This window comes from Triturus cristatus, chromosome 2_2, assembly GCF_964204655.1.
Source record: "Triturus cristatus chromosome 2_2, aTriCri1.1, whole genome shotgun sequence".
Taxonomy (NCBI): Eukaryota; Metazoa; Chordata; class Amphibia; order Caudata; family Salamandridae; genus Triturus; species Triturus cristatus.
In genome coordinates, this window is record NC_140582.1 from 819,686,412 (window position 1) to 819,710,831 (window position 24,420).

At 43.2% G+C, this 24,420-nt stretch overlaps 1 protein-coding gene across 2 annotated transcripts in view; it reads right to left on the minus strand.

Annotated features, from left to right (window-relative positions):
* The window catches only part of ATP10D (ATPase phospholipid transporting 10D (putative)), a 755,240-nt gene that overhangs the window by 560,093 nt on the left and 170,727 nt on the right, over positions 1-24,420 (minus strand). For both annotated transcript variants that reach the window (XM_085642148.1, XM_085642147.1), the window contains exons 2-3: positions 11,243-11,544; positions 48-242 (exon numbers count right to left, since the gene is read on the minus strand). In XM_085642148.1, coding sequence (XP_085498274.1) covers positions 48-242; positions 11,243-11,526 — 479 coding nt within the window. In that variant the 5' untranslated portion in view covers positions 11,527-11,544. The remainder of the gene's footprint in view (positions 1-47; positions 243-11,242; positions 11,545-24,420) is intronic.

Genomic DNA, 24,420 nt, shown 5'->3' on the forward strand with positions numbered 1-24,420 from the left:
ATATCAAAAGAAAGATATGGCCAAACATTTTCAAGAATTGTACTTACCTACTATACACTTTCGTTAGCATGTTATTTATCTGCTTATCAACCATGTATTTTCTGTAATCCTCAAGACCATCTTTGATTCCAATAATTGTAAGTACCACCAAAAGTGGTATCATTGTGATTTCTTTCTGGAAAGCCTCAACAACAGGAACCCAGTTCAAAACGACTAAGAACAGGAAATATAAATTTGCAACTCTAAAGAAAAATGAAAAATTGAAGAAGTTACAAATTGAGGGATTGTACAAAAGAATATAAAGAATGATCTTTTAAGAGACCATAGTTGCTATGTTTCCTACAATGCAAAACGGTTTGTATTTAAAACATGTCTCTACAGCCACACTTATCAAGCACACCGTTTCCATGACTTCTATTTATTCCAGTAATCAAGCCGTAGCCAGTTTGATGACCTCCTCGTTGTATTTCACCTACTGAAAGAACTAAAGCAAGGTGTGTGTATGAAATTGGTCATTTATTCTTTATTACGAAAAACATATTTATAGACTCCTTCAGAGAAACATGCCATTTCCAGTTTTTCAAACAAGCCTATCACTATCAGATCAAAGTAGAGATTCTGCTCGAGTCATTGCACAGTTTAAACATACACATTGGTACTCTCTTCTTCTTGAAGTTCAGACCTAAGAATAGTGTCTGGTCTTAGCAAGAATGTGTTGAGAATCTGGCAATGGGTGCGGTCTAGAGATCATATACTAAGCCACAGGCCAATGTGTTCCACCCATATACTAAAGCCAGTGTCAGCCTATCCACTGGGCTGTGTGCATAAAGGGGAGGTGGCTGTATGGCCAACCCTCCCAGAGCCGGCAGAGGCCCCGGGGAGCCCACCACTTGGGCCAAAAATAGTTTATATGGGGAGGAGGGCTATGTAGCTCCACCTCCCAGAGTCTCCAGAAGCCAAGGGGAGCCCACCCCTTAGGTCTGAAACTTTACAAAATGGGTGGTTGGCCAAGCAGTCCCCCCTCTATGAGCCATTAATGGCCCTAGGGACCCCCATCTCCCAGGACCGGCTGGCAAATAACGTCCCGGGGAGCCCACCCAGGGACATGCCGGTTTCCCTGCACACAGCGGCACAGGCAGGAAAACCAGTGTTTGCTCTTGCGTTGCAGGAGCATTTTTTTATTTCGTGCCAAGCGGGTGCAAACACAAAGTCAGCACCCAGTGGGTGGGAGCAAACCTTTGATCTGTTTCCCTGTCAACAGTTATGCAGGCAGGGAAACAGATCAAAATATTGCTCCCGCCCAGAGGTAGCAGTACTAGTAGCTGTGGGATCAATGCCGGTTCTCGCTGTCTGCGGGGAGTAGGCTGCGGCCTTTGGGACTCCCCCGTACCATGTTCGGGTCTGGAGGATGGGTTCCCCAGGGACTTAAGGGGCGGCGCAGCCCCCTCCTCTTTAATAAATAAACAAAAAAAGGCCCTGGGTGATGGGGTCCTCATGCCGGACCATTTGGCCAAACATCCCCGCCCAACCCCACCGCGCACAGGTGAAGGCCCAGGAGAGTGTGAGATTGGTTGCTTTTACAGGGGTTGGTTGAATTTCTGATTGGCAGTAGGGCCTGCCCTCAGACAAGGCCCTGAAGCCATCAGTGATGTCATGAGTGATGTCACTGACCATGTCATGAGTGATGTAATATGTGACGTCATCAGCAGTGCATTGCGGGCGCGCGAGTTATAGTTAGCTGAACTAACTATAACAGGGGAATTTCAATGGTTTTGTACGAGTGAAAAGTCCAGCTAACTATAACACCCCTGAAACCTATGGTTTTTTCAGTGAATTTCTGAGGTTTTTTAAATGCTAATTCCTAACTATAACGTGCCTGAAACCTATGGTTTTTTCTGTGAATTTCAAAGGTTTTTTAAATGCTAATTTCTAACTATGCCTACAGAGATAGGACATGTGAAAAAAGAAGAAAAAATGCACAGAAAGAAAAAAAAAGAAGTGCAGAAAGAAGCAACAGAAGTCCTCAAAGACGAAGAAAAGTGCAGGAAGAAGGATAATGTGCAGAAAGAACAAAAAGAAGAGCAGAAAGAAGCCTTGTTGCAAAATCATCCTGTACCCTCAACTTTTTCAGACGGATACTGGTGGTAACTGAGTCTGACTAACCAGTCCTAAAGCCAGTGCTATGTTAAAAGACACTTAGAATACAGTGAAAACCCCTACATACACTAGGGAACATTATGCGTTGGGGTCCCCCTGTGATTAGCATGACCTCCTCTGTAAGCCCCTAGTATATAATAGGGCAGGGAAACTACCTCTTAAAACAGGCTACAGGGCGTTTTTGCACACGTTAACTCAGGCCCCGTCCCCTCCCTTCACCACTGTGTAAACACGCCCTGTGTCCGTTTTTAGTTGGGAGATTAAGTTCATTTGAATCCTGAGGGTCCCTAGGGTCCAACTAGCCCACTAGGTACCTCCAGTAAGTGCCACAGAGCTGCGTTGCAGAGAGGTGTAAAAAGTGGCACGGCCTGGACCACCTCTCTGCAATGCAGCTCAGTGGCGCTTACTGGAAGCACTTGGTGGGCTAGTTAGCCCCCAGGGGCCCTCAGTATTGAAGGGAAATTATATCCCCAATTTAAAACGTGCCATAGTGCGTGTTTGCACACGTCACCTCAGGCCCCGTCCCCTCCCTTCACCACTGTGTAAACGCGCCCTGTGGCTGTTCTAAGTTGAGAGATTAAGTCCCCTTGAATCCTAAGGGTCCCTAGGGTCAAACTAGACCACTAGGTACCTCCAGTAGGCGCCACAGAGCTGCGTTGCAGAGAGGTGTAAAAAGGGGCTTGGCCTCAGAACACCTGTCTGCAGCGCAGCTCCCTGGCGCATACTGGAGATGCCTGTTGGGCTAGTTGGCCCTCAGGGACCCTCAGTATTGAAGAGGAATTAATTCCCCAACTTACAACTCGCCAGGGGGCGCGTTTGCAGAGTGCTGCAAGGAGGGGGCATGGCCTCCGGCATGATGCCAGTCTTTTATTTATTTTGATTTTTTAAGAAGGGGGGCTGTGTGGTTCCCCTTCTTATTCTAATTTATTGGCCCTGATGACCCCATCCCCCAGGGCCTGTCCCCTAATTATATTTTTTTGACCCCGATCCCCAGGGCCGGCCACTGTTTTTTATTATTTTTAAAAAATATATATTTATAGACACACCTAGGACATACTGGACAAACCGTACATACCTATCACCATGACGATTTGCGTGATATTCATTAAAAGGCGACTATGCATACAATGAATCCACGTGGAATGTATTTACACCACTAGTGAAGCTCTGAAAAGTCTGATGCCCTACCGTGCCTAATCCCGGTAGACACCCTTCTCGTTTATTTATACAAACATGGGTAGCTATTGACAGGCACATTTAATACACATGAACACCAAGCCATTCAAAGGGGATGCGACAAAAATTCGACCAAAACTTTGCAAGAAACCCCCCTCGCGGTTAATAAAACACACATCCACTGCCGGATGTGTAATACTTTTTATTTTACTCTATGGAAAGGGGACGAACATCACTTGAGAGTCACAGCGCGCTCCTGGCAGAGCCCAATGCTGTGTTACACCCACCATTGCCTGCCGAGTGCCACACACCTCTGTGTTGTATTCCACTAGCTAGTGCATATGCTATAACACTCTCTAGCCCAGGTGCACTGTAACACCACCCTGTGAATATGTCATGCCACACTTGTCTTCGCACGGGTTATATTGCCCCATCTAACGTGCCTTCCTCGATGCCTATAACGCACAGTGCTATGCCATACATATTACAATCTGGGATCCATATCTTTGTCACAGTGCATATGCAACGTTACACTCCCCAGCACATATTTTATATCACAACTTTAGAGACTAGTTAGGTTACACAACACTGCCCTGTGCATATTACACTCCAAGGCGCATATCGCATAACACGCGCTAGTGCCTGTGCTATCTCGCGCTCTCCAATGAATCTGTCATTGCGCACAATGTATTGCATATTATATTTCACGCCCGGTTCATCTTATATCACACTGTTTGGTGCATAGTTTATACCATACACTATGTCTAGTTTTCATTTTCAATCGTGCTCTCAGGACTCTGTTCTAACACTGTGTTCACCTACCCTTTTCACGGGCATTACATTTTGCGATAGGGGGTGGAGGGTCAGGGGGTGTTTCTGCCAAGTGAGCCCGGAGTCACAGTCACAAACGTCCTCTTCTTCCTGAATAAAAGTGAGATTATGCTGCATACTTGTTCATATTTTAAGTAGTTCGCACAGACACACGTTTTAAAAACAATAAAGTTCCGAATACCCGCCTTCTCTGAACAGTTAGCTTGCTGCCCCATCCCCCTCCTCCGCTATCCTCTGTTGTGTGAATCCATGGACTAGCCTCTTCCCTCCTGCCATGCATGGTCTGATGTGCTGCCACTGCCCTCAATTTAGTATGATGTACCAGTCCACTCCTCCTGCCCTCCATTGCCCAATTCTATGCCCCATCATTGACCTCCTGCTTAGCCTCTGTGCTTAGCTTGCTGCCCCTATTCTCCTTCCCCCTGCCCTCCGATGTCTTTGTGCATGCCCCTGCTCCATCCTTTTTGCCCACCATGTTCCATGGACCTGCCACTCCTATCTACTCTGAGTGTTCTGTTGAGCTGCCACTCCCCTCCCACCTGCCTAGCATTGTCAGATGACTGTAACCTGTCCCTGCCACCTCCACCCTGCCTGTCCACATGCCATGCCCCTATCCTCTTCCTCCTGTCCTACATGGTCCATTGTACTGCCACACCCTTCTGCCCTCCCTGGTCTGTTGTGCTGCAACTGCTCCTCCTGCCTGCCCCGTGCGGTCTGTTGTGAGGCCCCTTCCCCTGAACTTTGTCTGTGCACAGGTCCTGACCCTCCCTTCTATCCTCCATCGTCCTTTGTGCATGCCCTTGCCCCCTCCTTCTTGCCCATCATAGCCATTGTGCTGCCACTAACCCTCCCACTTGCCATGCATGGTCTTCTGTGCTGCCATGGCCCCTCCCACCTTCCCTGTGTGGTCAGTTAGCTGCCCCTGACCCCCTCCCACCTTCCCTCCATGGTCTGTGTGTATGCCATCACAGTCTCACTGTTGCTCTTCATGGTGTGTCTTGCTTCTAGTGCCCATCCTGCCTGACCTCCATGGCTATCTTGCTGCTCCTGCCCTGCCCCCTTGCCCCCAGCCCTCTGTTTACATGTGCAGACCCCTACTCCCTCCCTCCTGGCTTGTCTGTTCCATTTTAATGCCCCTGATCCGTCCCTCCTGCCCTTTATGGTCTGTTATGCTGCAGCTTTCTCTCCTGTCTGTCCATTATGGTCAGCTAGCTACCATTGCCTCTTGCCCCTCAGTTCTCTGTTGTCCATGTGCATGGTCCGGTCCCCTCCCTCTTGCTTTCTATGGATTGTTGTGCTGCACTCCCGTCCCGCATGCCCTGTGTGGTGTATTGTGCTGCTGCAAACCCTGATGCCTGCCCTGCAGGGTCAGTTTGGTGCACCTCTCCATGTCCCTCCTGTCCTCTGTTATCCAAGTCCATGTCCCTACCCCATTTCCTTCCATGATCCAATGTACCATACTTGCAAACATTTTGAACTTGGTAAGAGGGAGATTTTGAAAAAAAACTGGGGTATTGATTTTCCCCTTTGAGTTACATTGAAAAAGAGGAGATTGTAGACAGGAGACAGATCAAATAAAGCCCATTTGAGCTTAAAAACATTGGACGTTTCCTAGCTGAATCGGGTCTGTTGTCATGTATGGTTGTACTACCATTGCCTCTTCCTTCTGCCCACAATGGTCTATTACATTGCCACAGCCTCTCTTGCAAGTCCTGTATTGTTTTATATGTTGCCCCTGCCCCCCTTTCCACTGCCCTCCATAGTCTATTGTGCTTCTACCACCCTTCCTGCCTGCTCAGTGTGGTTAAATTGTTGCCTTTGCACCCTCCTACCTGCCTTCAATTTTCAGAGTCCGTGCCCCTGGCCTCTGCCTCTCAACAGTATCCTAATGAACAACTAGATTGCTAACATTCTATATTTATTACAAAAGTGTGGAACGCCTGACGTCATCTTGATGTAATCAAAACTGTAATACCTAGAGCATTTCCTTTAGAAAATACATATATGAGAGGGTCTTGTTGGCATCAAAATTATGGTTAGTGCTCTAAAAGACTAAAATAAGGACATATTTTCTGAGTTTTCAAATAGCGACAAAGCACTTTTAAATTATTTGTTATCTTTATGTTTTTTTATCCAGTTGACCACTTGATTAAATGTTGCACTTAGGGGAGAGGATGTGGTGTTACTTCCAGAACTGCAGACTTTGCAACTGGGGAACCAGGTTGGAGTTTCTGCTTCAGCTCGACATTCTGTGATTCTGGTCAAATCACTTAGTCTCCCCATGTCCACAACCAAAATGAATTTGATCTTGTGTGATGTAACCAATGCTCATGTAAAGCACTCCAATACCTGACAAGTCTGCACTATATAACACTGCAAAAACACAAAATAATAAGGGTTTTGCACACTTCTGTCATTGGGCTATATTTGGGCTACATCTGGGTGATTTTGGGCTACATTTGGGCTCTTTTGTCTCCGGTGGCCATCTTGGGAGATTTATTTGTTAGGAAGTTTCCTAATTTCCTCATGTACTGCAGTCTCCTCAGTAGGAAATGCTTTCAGTGTTTTACTTTGATTCCATCATGAAGGTATTCAGATATGTCACACATTTGCCATAAATTCTGAATGTTAGCACTATAGTTGCTCATTAGATCACTGTAGTAAAACTACTGTTCACCATCGAAGTCTGCTCCTGGTATTAAAAGTGCATGTTTCAGTCTGCATGTCAGAATTTTTTAATGAAATAGAAGAGGATTTGAGAAGTCACTCAAAATGTGCTCTCATTTTCTTTCTTCAGCATTAATCATAATTTCTATGGCAAAATGAACCCCCTCATTGTGTTCCTTTTTAAATTAAATGTTTTAAGTGTTACCAGTTTATTCCAATCAAGATGGCTTCAGGTGTGCCATACTTTTGTCATAATGAAGACAGGAAGCGCTCTAGTTGTTTTTAAGAACACTCTATGATTCTGTCATTGGGCTATACTTGGGCTACATCTGGGTGATATTTGGGCTACATTTGGGCTCTTTTGTCTCTGGTGGCCATCTTGGGAGACCTATTTGTTATGAAGTTTCCTAATTTCCTCATTTACTGCAGTCTCCTCAGTAGGAAATACTTTCAGTTTTTTACTTTGATTCCATCAAGAAGGCATTCAGATGTGTCCCACATTTGCCATGAATTCAGAATGTTAGCACTCTTTTTGCTCATTAGATCACTGTAGTAAAGCTACTGCTCACCAGGGAAAACTGCTGCTGGTATTGAAAGTGCATGTTTCAGTCTGCATGTCAGACTTTTTTAATGAAATAGAAGAGGATTTGAGAAGTCACTCAAAATGTGCCCTAATTTTTCTTTCTGCAGCACCAATCATACTTTTTATGGAAAAATGAATCCCCTTATTTTGTTCCTTTTTAAATTAAATGTTTTAAGAGTTACCACTTTAATCCAAGCAAGATGGCTTCAGGTGTGCCATACGTTTATCATAAGTAGGACTGTTAGCGCTCTAGTAGTTCTTTGGAACACTCGGGGAAGCTGCAGTGGAACACAAAGGAATCAACTGACAGTCTCTGCCCTTGTTGGATGTACATGTTTTACTGAGAATGTCAGACTTCATTCTCACATGACTGAGAAAGATAATGTGAGTTTACAGAAAATAAGCTCTCAGTTTAGCTTATAGATCACCTTCCAAACATCTGTGGGAAAAGCATGAGAAAATATTTTTCTCTCAATCATGATATCCCAGCAGAAGGCGTTTTCACATGGTGAAATCACCTTAGAACATACCACAATTCCTAAAATGAGTATGGTACCATCAACAAATGATTTATAATGTAACTAAAGTCTTAAAACCTTCTATTAACTGCAATGCTTTTTAATGAGGTGCTGTCATGTATATTGGTCCCAAGATGGCTGCCAACACTTCTTGGATGAAGTGCTGACAGCCAATCAGATCTCAGGATGAGATGTGTGGTTAGGCTCCGCCCACATATATATATGATTTTACTTTTGATTTTCTCAGGAACTACTGAACAGATTGACACCAGACCTGCAAAAGGCACTTCCCTGACCTGAGGACTACCTCTTTGCCAAATTTCAAGTAATTCTGTTCAGCCGTTCGGGCTGTACCTTGGACTAAAGGTCCCTATGGAAAATTGCATGGGGAAAACGTGTTTTGGGACCCCCCTTTTTTTCTCAGCCCCCGCTTGATGAATCCCCCCGAGACTTTCAGGGTAGGAGCGAAGCGGAGCGCCCCACCTATTTTGAACATTTCGCGAGGATTCGTCAACCGGCGCCAAAGTTATTCCAAATAGAATGTTGCGGATTTCCTATGGAAACAAGGTCCTAACTATAACTATCTACTGGCGACCGCCAGTAGATAATATACACACACATACATACATACACATACATACATACATACATACATAAACACATACACACACACACACACACCGGTAAGGGATTAGTGTAAGGGTGTTTTTAGGGTTTAAGGGTTGGTAAGTAATTGGGTGGTAAAAGTGATTTTAGGGTTTAGGGGTGGGTAAAAGAATAGAATGATAAGGGTGAATTCATGACTGGGTAAGGGAATTGGTTAGTAAGGGCGTTTTTAGGGTTTAAGGGTTGGTTGAGGATGTGGGTGGTGACGGTGTTTTTAGGGTTTAGGGGTGGGTAATGTCATACAAACTGGTAGATTCACAGTTTCCATTCTTTTCCAACGTGTAGAGTGTACATCTGCAGCCAAATGTCTTTTTTTGAGTCAGTAAATGGGCCAGGAGGCAAATAGGAGTCCTTTCCTTCTTCTCCAGTACACTTCCCATAAACTATGATCACAAATAGGGCACTGTTTTGACAAGGAAGAGTGTGGGAGCACAGCAGGTTATGCCCTGTGCTGCAAGGCTGCACATTGTTTAATGCTTATTCTGAGACCTGGCTTTCTAATCTGTTGTGCTTGTTCTATACCTGCTCCTCGTGGATGTGTACTTCTGCATTACCACTTAATCCATTATATGAAATTCTTCTTCCTTTTGGGTCTTATTGCCAATGTCATCAAATTACAACCTGCTTCCTCCTGTAATTACATTTTCAGCATTGTACACTCTCTCGGTTTTACTTTTTATACATCTGGCTAAAATGGGAAATGTTGTTTCCCCGATATTGACAGCTCAAGGGGTAGGTGATCATCCAATATGCCCAGTAAATCCTTGAATCCTTCATTGAAAGTGGGTACTGTGGAAGATTTTCACATTATATGCATATTTAAAACATCAAGCTGGTCAATTTATTTTTGCAGAGCTTTAAAAAAGTGTTCTTTGTACACCACTGCTACGGATACGGAGTGTTCCCAGTTGGGGTTGTGTGCTAGGTATATTTCTATCATGGAGATATATCAGTTTACCATTTTCTAGAAAAACAATCGCTCCGAAATGCAACCATTTTATTTTGAGAAAAGGTTCATGTTTTTTGCTATACTTCTTTCATATTTCTCAAGTATCTCAATTATCAAAGATGGGTCTGTCGCAGCTGGTGGATTTTACAGTATCATTTTACATTAAATGGCCTTAATGCAACGGGGTGTACAATCAATTGTAATGGACAATTATGGAATATTATAATTTCCTGTGGCTCTAACAAAAGCAACCCTCAAAATAGGATTTGGGAATCAATCAGTCCAATTGACTTCTCTCCATCAAGAAAGGCTTTCAGAATACGGTAATAAAAAAAAATGTTTTCAGCACGTTTTTCAAACAAATTAGTTTAAAAAAACAATTCTTACACTTTTCCCAAACAAAAGAATGCTATTGTCAGTAAATATCAATATCTGATAGTAATAAGTTGCCACGGTCATCAGGACTTGCACGCAAGGCTACTTGACACATTTTCTACACGTTAGATGAAGGTATCGGTATCACACACCAGAATGCCCATCATTAGTCACGGTTAGTCACAAAATGCAGGGATGTGTATAATAATGCAAGGATACCCATAGTAGGTCAAGGATGATTACCATATGCATGGGGTGGTCACCACTTAGCCAAGGATAGTCACAACTCTGCCTTGGATGGCCACTAAACCAAGCATGCACACAGTAGCCAAGGATGGCTATATTGTGTCAAAGCTGAACCCAATATACAAAGGCTGATAATATTCCAGGACTTCCCTTACAACAGAGATGTCCAAAATAACTACTACTAAATCTGGGAGGGGCATTATTACTGCATGAATGGGCTCCATATTGCAAAGGATGAAAGCATGTCTTCAATACAATACAGCCACTATTCTGCAAGTGGTGTGCTGCCATGCAAAGGAGAGCCATAATACACCTATTATACCACCCCCATCATTATCCCAGGAATGGTCACCAATACTGCACACAAACTATTGACTGAAATAGCCACCAATATGGCAGAAATTACTATCGATCTAGGTTATGTTGTAATATTTCAAAAGGTAAATAGTTTTTAAATGTAGCTTGTTTCTAGAATGCAGCGTCACGTACAATTTGATTTTCAATGTCCTTGCCTAAATGACAAAACTGATATCAAAAGTACCTGATGGCAAGACGGGAATAAGTATGAAATGCATTACATTTTTATCCTGGACAGCAGAGAAGGCATGTGAACTGTTGGGTCCCAAGACCAACAATCAGCAGTTGGTTATAACTTTTGGGCGTTGGCAAGTGTATATCCCATTATATGTATGTTGTGTTTTGTAGGATTTTGGAAGGCTTAACTGGGTAGGAATGTTATTGTTGGAATCAGAGTTGACTGCCTGGAAATGTAGGCGATATCATGTGTCACTTTGGAGATAGCTGAAGTTGCTATTAAGTTGTGCCCACCGCATATCTGGGCTGCAATAGAATGAACAGTATTCCAGTGAAGCTTTAGAGCAGTCATTCTGATGTACAGGTGCCTTTCTTCTGAAGTTATGATAGCAGATACAATATGACAAATGATTTTTTGAAACCCGGTCCAAATGTTGACATGTAATAATTAAAGAAGCTAGCATCCATGTAACTCATACACAAACTGCACAAAGATCAATGCATTTGTTAAGTATGCCTTCTCCATTGAAATTGATTTACCTGTGAAACTGTTCAAATAAATTCCTTGGTATAAAATTCAGCAAAGTGTACTTAGTAGTTCGAATTCGGTTGTTCTTGTATGCTTTGGATACCTTCTCATATTCCTCTTTGAAGTGTGCAAGGCAAGGAATTACTATTCGGTGCTTGCCAGTTGGTCGAGAAGATCGATTGGCATAACCAAGCACAGGTGGTGAAGAACACCCATCTGAGGTAGCATTATTTCCACTTTCATGGGATACTAGGCACTGCCAGCGATATCGTACCCATTCGATAGGGTGTGCCATACTGATTATTATGATATTCTGTTACAGATGAACAAAAAAGAAAGAAAAAAAACAGTTTTATAAATATAAAACAACAGAAAAGATGTACCTTTGCTTACACTACGTATACCTCAATGAGTTTTTCATTCAGCACACACTGGCATTTTTGTACTTCCTGATCAGTGTATCAATAAAAATAATGCACACGTTCTCCAATTTAACCATTCCACAAATAATGTTAAGTCTTGTATGAATGATTACATGGCCTAGACAATCTCTACAGAGGAAACAATGGAAAGCTGCATTAATATTTATAAAGGAACAAGGCCAAACGAATTATTTGACAGACAAACAACATTGCAGAAAATCAAACTTCTCACATAAAGGCTAAGAAATTCCATTGGAAATTAATTACAAATATATATTTGGACAGTACGGATCTCCGATATGTGGATTGGATCTACATAGGGGTGTGGTCAAAACATTATTTTACATAATTGCATACTCTAAGAACAACATTAATGAATAAGTTCTGTAAATCGATTATGAATTTTTGGAACTTTGGTGAAAACAAGGTCGTGTGTGGAATTAGGGAAAGTGAAGCAAATATGTTGAAGAAATACTAACATTTCAGTCAGTGTTATTTAATCCAATAAAAAAAAAATATATGAACAAAATATAGTAGCAACACTTAACTAAAAAAATACATTGAAACAGATTCATGTTTTTCTTAAAGTAAAAAAATGAAATACATAAAACAAACAAAATCAGACCTGACCCTTTTCACAAGTTAAATCTGGCATATAGCATCCCAAGAGTATTACACTAGATTCTAACATCATTGTTTCCAGAGATTAACTCTTTTCAATGTGAACTAGTTGAGTTCACCAACATCCTCTTCACCTTCACAACATCTTCACTCGCTTGCCCTTTACTTTCCACAATGTCAAGTCTCTTACTCAACAAAGCAGTTTTAGATATATTCCACAAATAACAATCAATCGCCCTCACAAACTTCCCTTTGATCACCTTTAACAGGCTCCAGAAATCTGGACAGCCCCTTCCTTACCAACAACAGATTCTTGATTCTCACCCAATAATCAGTCCTCAAAATAAGCTTTTGCACATCCTTGCACAACCTCACTTGGTTACTGAAATCAGATCTTTTTTTGCTTCCTTTTACACAGATTTGGCAATTTCCAATTTTTAATGGCTTTCAGTATCCAAAATGGACATAACTCTAAAGCTGTGCTTCTTCCCCGCATTATTTCAAATGAAGATTTACCTGTTGCTGCTTGCAGAGTGGAATCAAGTGATCAAAGCAACTCCACGACGGCCTTCACTTTGACAACCTTGCTTCTGCCAGCACTATGAATGCTCTCAACTAAACCCCTGTTAAAGTGCTCAACCTTACCATTACTTTGAGGATGGCTCAGTGCTGTCCTTATCTGCCTGACACTACATTTATCCAAAAAATACTCATTCTGAATACCTCGCCTTCCAAACACCGTCCTAAAAGAAACTGATCATGATTCAGGTGGCGGGCTTCGATACATATTTAACTTTTACCTCACTTGACAAATGATTAACACATGGAGGTGGAACTTGAATGAATGAAGTAGAACTTGAAACAGGGCTAAGAAATGCACACCTATACTCTGCCATATCTTCCCTAGACACTCAACAGAGCTTGCCCAGAACCACTGAGACTCATAATTTATCGCTTACATAGTAGTACACCCATTCCTTTATTCACTTTTCTACTTCATCATTGAGACCTGGTCACCAAAAGTCTATTTTCAACTTTTCTCTTTGAAGTATTTATTGCTAGATGGGCACTGTGTGGGACCTCCTAAATTACAATTATTATCCTGAAACATGGGTGTGGAGTTATTTGTCACCATCATGCATTGTCCAAAGACAATGTTGCTGCTACCTTTTAGTACTGCTGTATCTTTATAGCAGTTTCTTCTTATTCGGTCAACCTTTTGTAGAATGTTTGACTACAGCCATCGGTCATTTCTCCGCCTACCACTAAGCTGCCTGTACTAGCAATAATACACTCCTCAACTTCACTTTGACAACTAGAAAACTAATTTTCACCCATGGCATTCTCAACAAGCAGTCAGCCATGATTTTGTTCCCAATAGGTTTGTAATTAACTTTGAAATTAAACTCCCACTATTAAGTTAACAATCTGGCTAGCCGAGCAGTCAACCGCTTGATTTTGATCCCAGTCAGTATATAAAGGGCATTAATCAGTTTTTAGAAGAAAAGATCTGCTCTATAAATAAGATTTGAACACCCAATACATAGACAAGCCTGTCTTTGTCAGAAAAGGAAGACCTAGTTTCACAAAGTGTATTGTTATCACAACTAATCTGCGAGTGAATCACCGGTTTCCCATCGGAGTCATGACTACTCCCAATCCATAAGAAATTGTACCCAGTTACATTGCTAATGCGTCTCTCTACAATAGGGCGAAGAACTAGTGCACTCAAAGTACCCTTTCTGATTTGTTCAAAACAAGGCTGACACTAGTCAGACAAAATAAACTCTGCATTATGATTTTAAAGAAAAACCTGTATTCTGTAGCATCAGCATTTTTCTTTTTTAATTGCACGTGCACAGAAAAAAAGATGGCAGCTGCTTAAGGCCTATTTTCTGCTACTAAGCCTGCCCGATGTCTACAGCAGATATAAATAAAGCATCATGGGACCAACAATAGGAGGAGGACCGGTAAGAGCATCCCAGGATGAGAGTGGTATGACTCCAGGAACCGGTGTATCAAGCTGGACCCTACCTGACCTCGGCTTGGCTCCATTCTGGCCGCAAAACAAAATCGTGGCTGCATGAAGGAGCCTCTGGTGCCGCAATGATCAACGGGGGATTTCTCCAGGCGTACAGAGCATGGTGCTAATCCTTCAAGGAGGGGTCCTGCTCTGAGGCCCTCCTACTCCCTGAAGAGCTCCTTACACAGTAAGTCCAGCAGTAAATCAGGAAGGAGTGAGGAGGGGCACACGTGGGCAAACAGAGAGGCTAGCAGGGCAGGGGTCAGGCACCCAAGACCCATGCAGCCAGATTTCCATCCTATGTAGTTCCCACCTTGACAAACCGCAGCAGATGAGGCGCACCAAAGCCCTAAAGAGCCATATGGGTTAAGAACTTTGGCTGCGAGGCTACCGCGCCCATGAAGGCTTTACAAGGTTAGGCTTGCAGCTTCTGACACCTTTCACGCGACTAGCACCAGCAATGTGCTGATGAGGCAGAAGTGCCAGTGATTTGCCCCAGCATTACAACAGCATGGCGTACAGGGCCCCGCACATTCCCCTGCTGACAAAATCTCTTTTGAGGATCCAAATACCTGCGCTTAACCGTACAAGATCACATGATTTGACAGGTGTGTACATTCGGGCCACTGCTGCTGTAAAGCGGTGGGGTAGGAGAGGTGAACGAGCAATAGTTTTACCCTACTCCTCTGCGGTGGTCGGCCAATACAAAGATGTAAAGAAAACCCAGCGTCCTGCTCTTAAGACTGCGCCGGGGGTGGAGTAAATAGATGCGTAGAGAGACAACAACCCATCATGACCGCCCAGACTCTGCCAATCCCTCAGAGAATGGTGGCAAAGGGCCACAGTAGCAAGGAGCGCAGAAGAGTCGACTAAACTATTGAGCACATACCTTCACCACAAGCACGGGCATAGCCAAAGGCAAAAAAGACCACAATGTGCGTGACAAGCTCATGAGATCTACTGTTGTTTCTGCCAAGGAGGGCCTGGTAGCACTGCCAGGTCAAGCCTCAGAGGACCATGCAAATTAATCGGCTCCACTCACTAGAGCATTCATGGAGTTCCTTTTCGATTCCCTCACAGTGGATTTGAAAATGGTAAAGCAGGGCTTTTCAGAGGAGTTACGTGAAGTGAAACATGACGTTTGGTTTCTCGGAGACCGTGTCCACACTGTAATACAACAAGATAACAAGAGTCGATTAAGTTGACTGTGGCAAGACCATCGACAAATCTTTGCTTGTCTGCAGCTTTCTTTTCCTTTCTCCCTTGGACTTTGCAGAGTCATGGTGGAGATCTATTCTTTATGCTGGTGTTTCATTGTGTTTTTATGTATATTGCAACTTGCATACTTATCAAAGCTACTGGCATGCTGCTCTTTGCACATGTATTGCTCATTTTTTTTTAATGCTAATTTTAGTCCTGTTTTTACTAGCAGTCCATGCTTTGTCAAGCTTGTGGTGTTTTCCACTGTGTTTTAATGTATATCATGGATTTATGGAGTGCCATTTATTCAATCAAAGATCCTTTATTTGGTTTTATAACCATCAAAGGTATAGAACATCCATGTAATACATACAACATATTTTGCTTCATTCAATATCCTTAATGCATAAATATACTACACTAAAACATTAAAATGAGATCATAAAACTTAATCCCTGCAGACCATGTGCTGTTTCATTACAGTTGTTTCTTTGGAATATCAAGCCAGTACCTCAAATTAATAGTCCTAACTCTGCGTGCCTCGATTAGTAATTAAACTCAATCCCAGGTTTCAGAATTTATCAAATTCATGGTATTTTATAAAATGCAATGTTGTAAAAAGTGCTTTCAAAATTGGCATGGGCAAATAGGTATTAGCCATATAAAACACAATTTATACCTAATCCATTAATACTTAAAATGGTTTCCACAGGCCGACCTGTGCACTAAAATTTACAATAATTTCAGAAACTTCTCCTGCTGGATCAAAATACTGAACGAAAACCAGATCACGGAAAAAACAACCGGGCCAGATGTATTAATCGTCAGTTTCCGTTTTGCATCTCTAAAATGTGGACAAGCAGATCGGGTGCAACCATTCATGCCTCAAGCTGTAAATGAATCCGGCTAAGTGCGCTTGTGAATACAGTGGCTCAGAGGGCTTAAACCATCTGTTAGCTCCATTATAATTTTATACACACAAATCTTTTACCAGATTAACCATTTCTATGCATCGGACACAAAAGTGCTCTTGTGTGTCGGACGGCTCCCGCGTGCCCGACGACATGGCACAGGAAATCCCTCTTATGGCAGCACCAGATGGATTTCCTTTCTCCCCAGACACCCTCGGGATCTGGAGAAGAGCTTCCCCAGCTCCTGAGGCTGTTTTGCTTGTTTCACCGAAATGAAGATCGATGACGTCTTTACAGTGAAACCGAAACTGAAATGAGCTGATCGGCTCATTTCAGTTTAACTTTCTACATGCTCGTGGGGCTATCTCAGGCCCCTGAGGACGTAGAAAGACAGGGAAGGTACCATTGGAAAGGGGAGAATCTTCCTAGTGGATCCCTACCTTAGGAGGGCAATCCCCAAGCAGGGATCCACCACTAGACACCAGGGAGGGGTGAGCGTCCCCTTGGGCGAGGGCCTTTGCTCCCTCAAATATAATTTGGGCAAATTCCGTCTGTCCCCCCTGGGTGGGGACAGATTGGGCAGTAGTTCCCAATCTGCCCCCACCCCCTCCCTGGGGGGCAGAAAAGCATACTGGATACCAGGGATTATTTTTTAATTGTATTTAGTGGTGGGGGTGCCCTAAATGAACATGTCAATATCCCCACTCCCCCAAACAACCTCCAATGATTTCCTGCCCCCCTAGGGGGCACAACAGGAGTGTTAACCCCGATCTGTCCCCCTGGGGGGTCTGAAAGCCCACTAGACACTAGGGATTTTTTTTTGTATAAAAGAGGAGTGGAGGCTGCTAACAAAAGGCAAGCCCATACCCCCACCCAAATTTATTAGGGAAGTCTTTCTGCCCGGGGGGCAGTAGCCTCCAATCTGCCCCCATGGGGGCAGAAAGCACACTAGATGGCAGGGATTTTCTAATAGTATTTAGGGGTGGGGGCTGCCTTAAATGGGCTTGTCAATGCCCCCACCCCCGTAAACAACAACCTCCACAGACTTTCTGACCCTCCTAGGATGCAAATGAGGGGTATAATCGCCCAATCTGCAACCCAGGGGGGCAAAAAAATGACAGGACACCAGGGATTTTTATAATTTTTAATAAAAGTAGCGGGGCTGCCCACAAAGAGCAACACAAGCCCCCACCCAAATATATGTGGGAACAGCCTCTCTGCCCCCTCCCCCCTCTGGGCGGGCAGAAAGCACACTAACTAACAAGACTAATAAAACACTAGATACCAGGGATTGTTTTTCTGGCATTTAGGGGTGGGGGATGCCCTAAATGGGAATAAATTCCCCCAGTCTTTCTGCCCCCCAAGAGGCAGATGGGGGCAATATCCCCTGATCTGCACCCCAGGGGGCAGAAAGCCCACTAGGTACCAGGGATTGGATTTGTTTGCATATGTTGGGGTAGGGGCTGCCCAAACTGGGAATGAAAATGCCCATACCCCTAAAGAAAATTTGCCACAGTCTTTCTGCCTCCGCCAGGAGGCAGGTGGGGGCAATAATCACTAATCTGCCCCTTCCAGGGGGAAGAAAGCCCACTAGGTACCAGAGATTATGATTTTTTTTTTTTTATACATAGGGGTAGGGGCATGCTAATACCCTCATCCCCCAAAACCTCTCTGCCCCCCTCCCCCGGAAGGCAGGCTGTGGCAATAGCCTCTTATCTGCAGGGGGGGGGGGGGGCAGAAAGCCCAGTAGGCACCAGGGAGAAGCCCCATAGACAAGGGTCGCTCCCCTTTTTTGGGACACATTTTGGCATTTTTATTTTACTCGATGGGGGATCCACACAAGCCATACTTCCCTGGACTCCCCCCTGGTGTCTAGTTTTCAGAAATGTCTGGGTTAGGTAAGTTTCCCTAGACGGCCGCTGAGCTAGAGGCCGAAAAACCCAGGAGACCATCCCTTGCAAAACCAGGTCGTTTTGGATGGGTAATTTTGATGTCTCCACAATCCGTTTTGGGCCCTTTCCTGCTGCGGGCACTTTGCCCACCCACACAAGTGTAGTATAATTTTTATCGGGAGACTTTGGGGTGGAAGTTTGTGGATCCACACAGATTCCAGAACTTTCCATCACAGAAACGTGAGAAAATGTGTTCTTTTTGACAGAGTTGGAGGTTTGCAAGGGATTCTGTGTAACAGAACCTGGTGAAAGCCACACAAGTCACCCCATCATAGGTGACTAGTTTAAAAAAATGTATAGGTTTGCTGGGTTTCCCTAAGTGGCGGCATAGCTGGGGTACAAAATCCACAGCTAGGCACACTGCAAAAAAAAGGGTCAGTTTTCCAAATGGAAGAATTTGAAAAAAGAAGACATTCGGAAAAATGACCTGTAATTCACATGCTTGTATGGGTACCCGCAATTTCGGAGATGTGCAAATAACTGTATCTGAACTCTATAGTTTGTTCCTATTTCAGAAATATAAAGGTTTCCTTAGTACCTATTTTTTCACTCTTTATATTTTACCAAACTAATAGCTATATACCCTGTACACAATGAAAAACGATTGCAAGACACAGATCATTTATTAGCTATGGGTTCCTCTGGTTCTTGGTGAACCTACAAGACCTATATATCCCCACAACCAGAAGTGTCCAGCAGATGTAACGGTACATTGCTTTAAAAAAAATTGTCATACTTAGAAGAAGTTACAGGTGAAAACGTTGGCACGAATGGCTGTTTTTTTTCAACTCCATTTCAATATTTTTTTATTTTCAACTGTTAATTTCTATTAAAAAAAACCTTGAAGGATCTACACACACAGCCCCATTGCTGAATTCAGAATTTTGTCTACTTATCAGAAATGTATAGCTTTCCGGGATCCATTATAGCTTTCACACCCATTTCTACCACTAACTGGAAGGGGCTTGAAAGCACAAAAAATAGGCTATGTCCCAGTAAAATGCCAAAAATGTGTAGAAAACATTAGTTTTCTGACAAACGTCTGCCTGTTCCTGAAAGCTGGGAAGATGGCAATTTCAGCATCATAAACCATTTGTTGATACCATTTGCAGGGGAAAAAACAAGCACTTTCATCTGCAACACTTTCCCCCCCCCCATTTAAAAAAAAAAAAAAAAGAGATTTAGCTGTTTGTTTAATTTCTGGGTCCCCTCCAGGGAAATCCACAAACCCTGGGTACCTTTAAAATCCTCATGATGCTGGAAGAATAGGATGCAAATTTGGCATGGTTACCTTGCCTGGACAAACATTTACAAGGGTCTAAGCGCAAACTACCCCAAATAGCCCCAAACAAAAAGGTTCGCACAGGGGGGAAAAGAGATAGCAGTGAAAGGGTTAAGGTCTATTTGTTTTTATGTTTCTGTCTTATGCAATACTGTATGCCTTATACAAGATGAGCTGGAACAATAAAGATTTGGTCACTGTCACTTGCTTCAGCTCGGCCACCCTCACCAACCTCAAGCATAGAAGCAACTGAACGAATACAGTAACGTAGAAAACTGGGATGGCACTATTCAGACATTATGGGGCAAGTAGGCTTTTCTTTCTTTTAGATACAGAGTGTTTAGATTAAAAGTATCTCCGGTTTTTGCACAGTGGGGTAATGCATTATGGGATCTGTAATAGTCATTGATTCCTGTAGGGAGGACGTTGTTCATTGGAATGGGGCAATCATTTGGTTTGTCTGGGCACACCTGTGTGAGCGTTTAAATGAGCAACCCGGGAGGGAGTGAACTCTTCAACTGCTTTTTAAAGAGAAAACTATGCCGTCACTGACTTTCACAAGGTAAAGAGGGGTCACAAGTTTATGCACTGGGATAAGTTTATTACTTTAGTTGTAAACGTAGTCAGGGTATTTTTGAGGGTACATTTGTTTCTTTAAACCAGCAATTAAGTGTATTTTTTTGAGAGGAGATTATTATCGTTTTGTTGTGGCTTTTAAAGTGTGGGACACTGAGAGGGAGGTTAAAGTAGATGATTATCATGGCTTATAGGGAAAACACTTTTTTATTTTTTTTTATAACTACTCAGTATGTTACGCTGCAGAGTGGATGGCTAAGTGTATGCTTTTAATCTTTTACAGCAACCCCTGACGAAGAACCAAACTGGTTCGAAATGCATTGGGTTAAACTGAAAGACTAGTTGTGAAATATAATGAACCTGCACACGTTCATGTTAAGCTTGGATGAGCTACAAAAGACGTTTGAAAATGCGAGAATAAAGTATTCAGTACCATCTGGCTGTCTCTGGACTGATATATATATATATATTCACTGAAAAAACCATAGGTTTCACACATGTTATAGTTAGCGGAAATTTTACTGATAAAAAACCAATGAAATTCCCCCGTTATAGTTAGTGCAGGCAACTATAACTCACGCGACCGCAATCCTCTGCTGATGCTAATACTGTATTTAGACACTTATTTGCCCATGTCTTCTTCCATACATTTTTAGCTATACATATATTACAAATATTTTTTTTTCATAAAGACACATATGTCATCAGCAGAAGATTGCGGTCGCGTGAGTTATAGTTGCCTGCACTAACTATAACGGGGGAATTTCATTGGTTTTTTATCAGTAACATTTCCGCTAACTATAACATGTGTGAAACCTATGGTTTTTTCAGTGAATTTGCAAGGTTTTTTAAATGCTAATTCCTAACTATAACGTGTGTGAAACCTATGGTTTTTTCAGTGAATTTGTACGGTTTTTTAAATGCTAAGTTACTTTACGCCATTCGTGGCGTGCGCGCCCACTTAACGCAGTTCGTTCCGTGCGCGCACGGTGCGCTTCGCGCACCGTGCGCGCACAGTGAGCACGCGGTGCGCTTCGCGCACCGCGCGCCCACTTTACGCAGTTAGTGCCGTGCACGTACGCGCACCGCGTGCCCACGTTACGCTAGATGGGCCATGTACGCACGATGCGCTTCGCGCACCGTGCGCACATGGAGGACATATGATGCACTTCGTTTTGAAAGGTAATATTTTAATTTTTCGTATATGTTATAAGCCATGCACAAATGGTGCCGTTCGGGCACCATTTGCACACGGGGTGGAGAGAGTGTGGATAATTTTTTTTTTTATTAATTTTTTTTTTATATTTTAGTTTAACTTATCGTTGACAAGCCATGCAGAATTGGTGCCCTTCGGGCACCAATTGCACACGGGGTGGGGAGAGTGTGGATGATTTTTTTTTTTTTATAATTTTTTACCGTACGCGTACGGTAAGCGTAATCGGCGAAATTAGCGAAAAAATAAAAATTCCGTTTTTGGCCTTGGGGGATCTTTGGGGACTCCCTCAACATTGCTATGTGTGTGGGAGCTGTCTAAACAGCCCCTTTACATGTTTTTGTGCTTTATATTTTAAACATCACTCTCAGTGCGAGAGAGAAAATGGCGGCCGCCGCTTCCTGGTTTCGGCCGATTCGAATGTTTACTAAGATCTAAGAGCCAATCAGAATCGCGCTCGCGCACGCCACCGTACGCGTACGGTAAGCGTACCGTAAGCGCACCGTAAGCTGGCTCAGATATATATATTGATTTAAAGGCTATTTTCTCAGAATCTACTGAACAGATTTACACCAAACCTACAAAAGGCACTTCCTTGACCTGAGGACTACCTCTCTGCCAAATTTCTAGCAATTCTGTTCAGCCGTTCGGGCTGTAGCCCTGTCTAAAGGTCCTATGGAAAAATGCATGGGAAAAACGCGTTTTGGGACCCCCCTTTTATCTCAGCCCCCGCTTGACGAATCCCCCCGAGACTTTCAGGGTAGGAGCGGAGCGTAGCGCCCCACCTATTTTGAAAAATTCGCGAGGATTCGTCGACCGGCGCCAAAGTTATTCAAAATAGAATGTTGCGGATTTCCTATGGAAACGTGGTCCTAACTATAACTACCTACTGGCGACCGCCAGTAGGTAATATTGAAATGATGATGATTACTATAAGTCAAGTATATTGGTTCACTTTGGAGTACTTGGTTTACATTGAAAACTTGGTCTATATGGAAGAATTTTCCTTCGTAGCAGTGCAACAGTTGGAGACGCAAACATGGGTCACTCTTTTTTGTGACTATTCAGACACTGACATGCTACACTCGATAAACCTATTAGATGTCACAAACATAAATGTACCACTCCACCATGGCAACTTTCGCATGTTGAGTCAAGCTGCATCGCCTACATGCTGCCTATCCTAGACCAAGACAGACCTCAAGAGAAGTTTCATAAATGGTGATGCCTTGCCATCAACAAGCTGCAATACGAGCTCTTGAACATAGGGCCTTCAGCATGAGACTCAATACTAATAATAAGGGCTGAATGTGTGTAATTGTTTTCAATAAGCCTCAGAGACACACATTTGGGAAAGATCGCTGCAGTGGAATTTACAAATGTGACGAATGCAAAACACAGACACAGGTTAGGCTTCATGACTTAAATTAGTGCTTCAATCAGGAACCTCTGATCTTGCGAATTGAGTATTTATACTCAAGGACTTTGTGTAAGAACATATAATGGTGAAATATGAAAATAATTTATATTTATTTAAAGATTGTTTTAAAATGAATTATTTTTACCAACCAAACAGACCAATAGAAGAGGCTACGAAAATTATGGAAAATTATTGAAGATATTTGTAGGTAAGGATTAACAATTAATTGGGGGAAAGGATAGCTCATTTATAATCGCCCACCCTTTTATTAACTGGACGGAGCCAAAAATGTCCCCTGGAGAATAACTTTAGTTCTGTACATGAGGTGGAAAACTTGCACATGGTGATGTGGTCCGCTGACAGCAGAGAGCAGAGATGCCCTTGAGATCCACAGAAGGCAATCTTGTCCCATCGCCATGGGGGAAGGTGGGTCTGAGGGGGCGCAGAAAGGAAGATGGACTTCTGAGACAAATTAGGCTGCAAAGGCAGCAATAACCACCCGAATCCCACACAGATCAGTGGGTTCTGGGGATCCACATGTGAGAGGAGCACAGCACTACGCAGAGAGTGAGGCATAGGGCTGGGCTTGGGGCTTGAGCCCAAATGCACGGTAGAACTGGGCTTACAGATGACAACTTCAGAAAGCCGAAGAGGTGTGGCCAGCAAAGGCATAACAAACCAGTCAGGCCCCACTAAAGAAGACCAACAGATTTTGGGACCATGTTGGAGGTGCCTTTGTCGATTCTCAGCAAGAACACTGAGGTGACTGTAGTCAAGCACAGACATGACTCTGAAAATACAGCAGAGAGTGAGCCCCGTACTTAGGGCAATGAAGGGGCCCTATCAGTAACCATGAAAAAGTGGGGATGGTCGAAAGAGGCGGGCCTCCTATGTGAAGTAGCTGCTCAGCACACCGTACGGCCTGTGAGGGAGAAATCCCATAAGCGCAACAAAAGTGATATATAAAAGAACCATAGCAGTTAGCCTGGCCAGAGAAACAATCAATCAAGAATTTATAAAGTGCAACAGCTACTCATCAGTGTCCCAATGGTAAATACTCTGCAACCCTTCACCCCATCCACCGAGAAAAGTCCCCAAAAAGAACGATCAAACAGACAAGTTTTCTCAGCTTTCCTAATGAGATATTCTTCCCCGATCTTGAGGCAATGGAGCAGGAGTTGGTTCCATGCTTGAGCTGCAAGATATGAGAATGACGCCTCTCCTCACTTCTTTTTTTTCTATTCTTGGCACCAACAGTAAGTGGGCATCAGATGAACAGAGAGCTCCAGACATTTAACTCTGTAGCCTCATCAAAAGATTGTGGGGGCTTGTGCCACAAAAAGCTCTATGAGCCAAGACTAGTCCCTTAAATTGAATTCTCTCCTTAACAGGTAGCCAATGGAGCTCCTTAAAATGGGGAGCATTTCAGACACCAAGGCACTGTTAAAAGTAGACTAGCTGTTGTGTTGTGAACAATCTTCAATTTCTTGAGCAGATGGGCAGACCCAGGTACAGGATATTAGCATAATCTAAGCGTGATATAATTACAGCATGGATTACTGTCCTCCG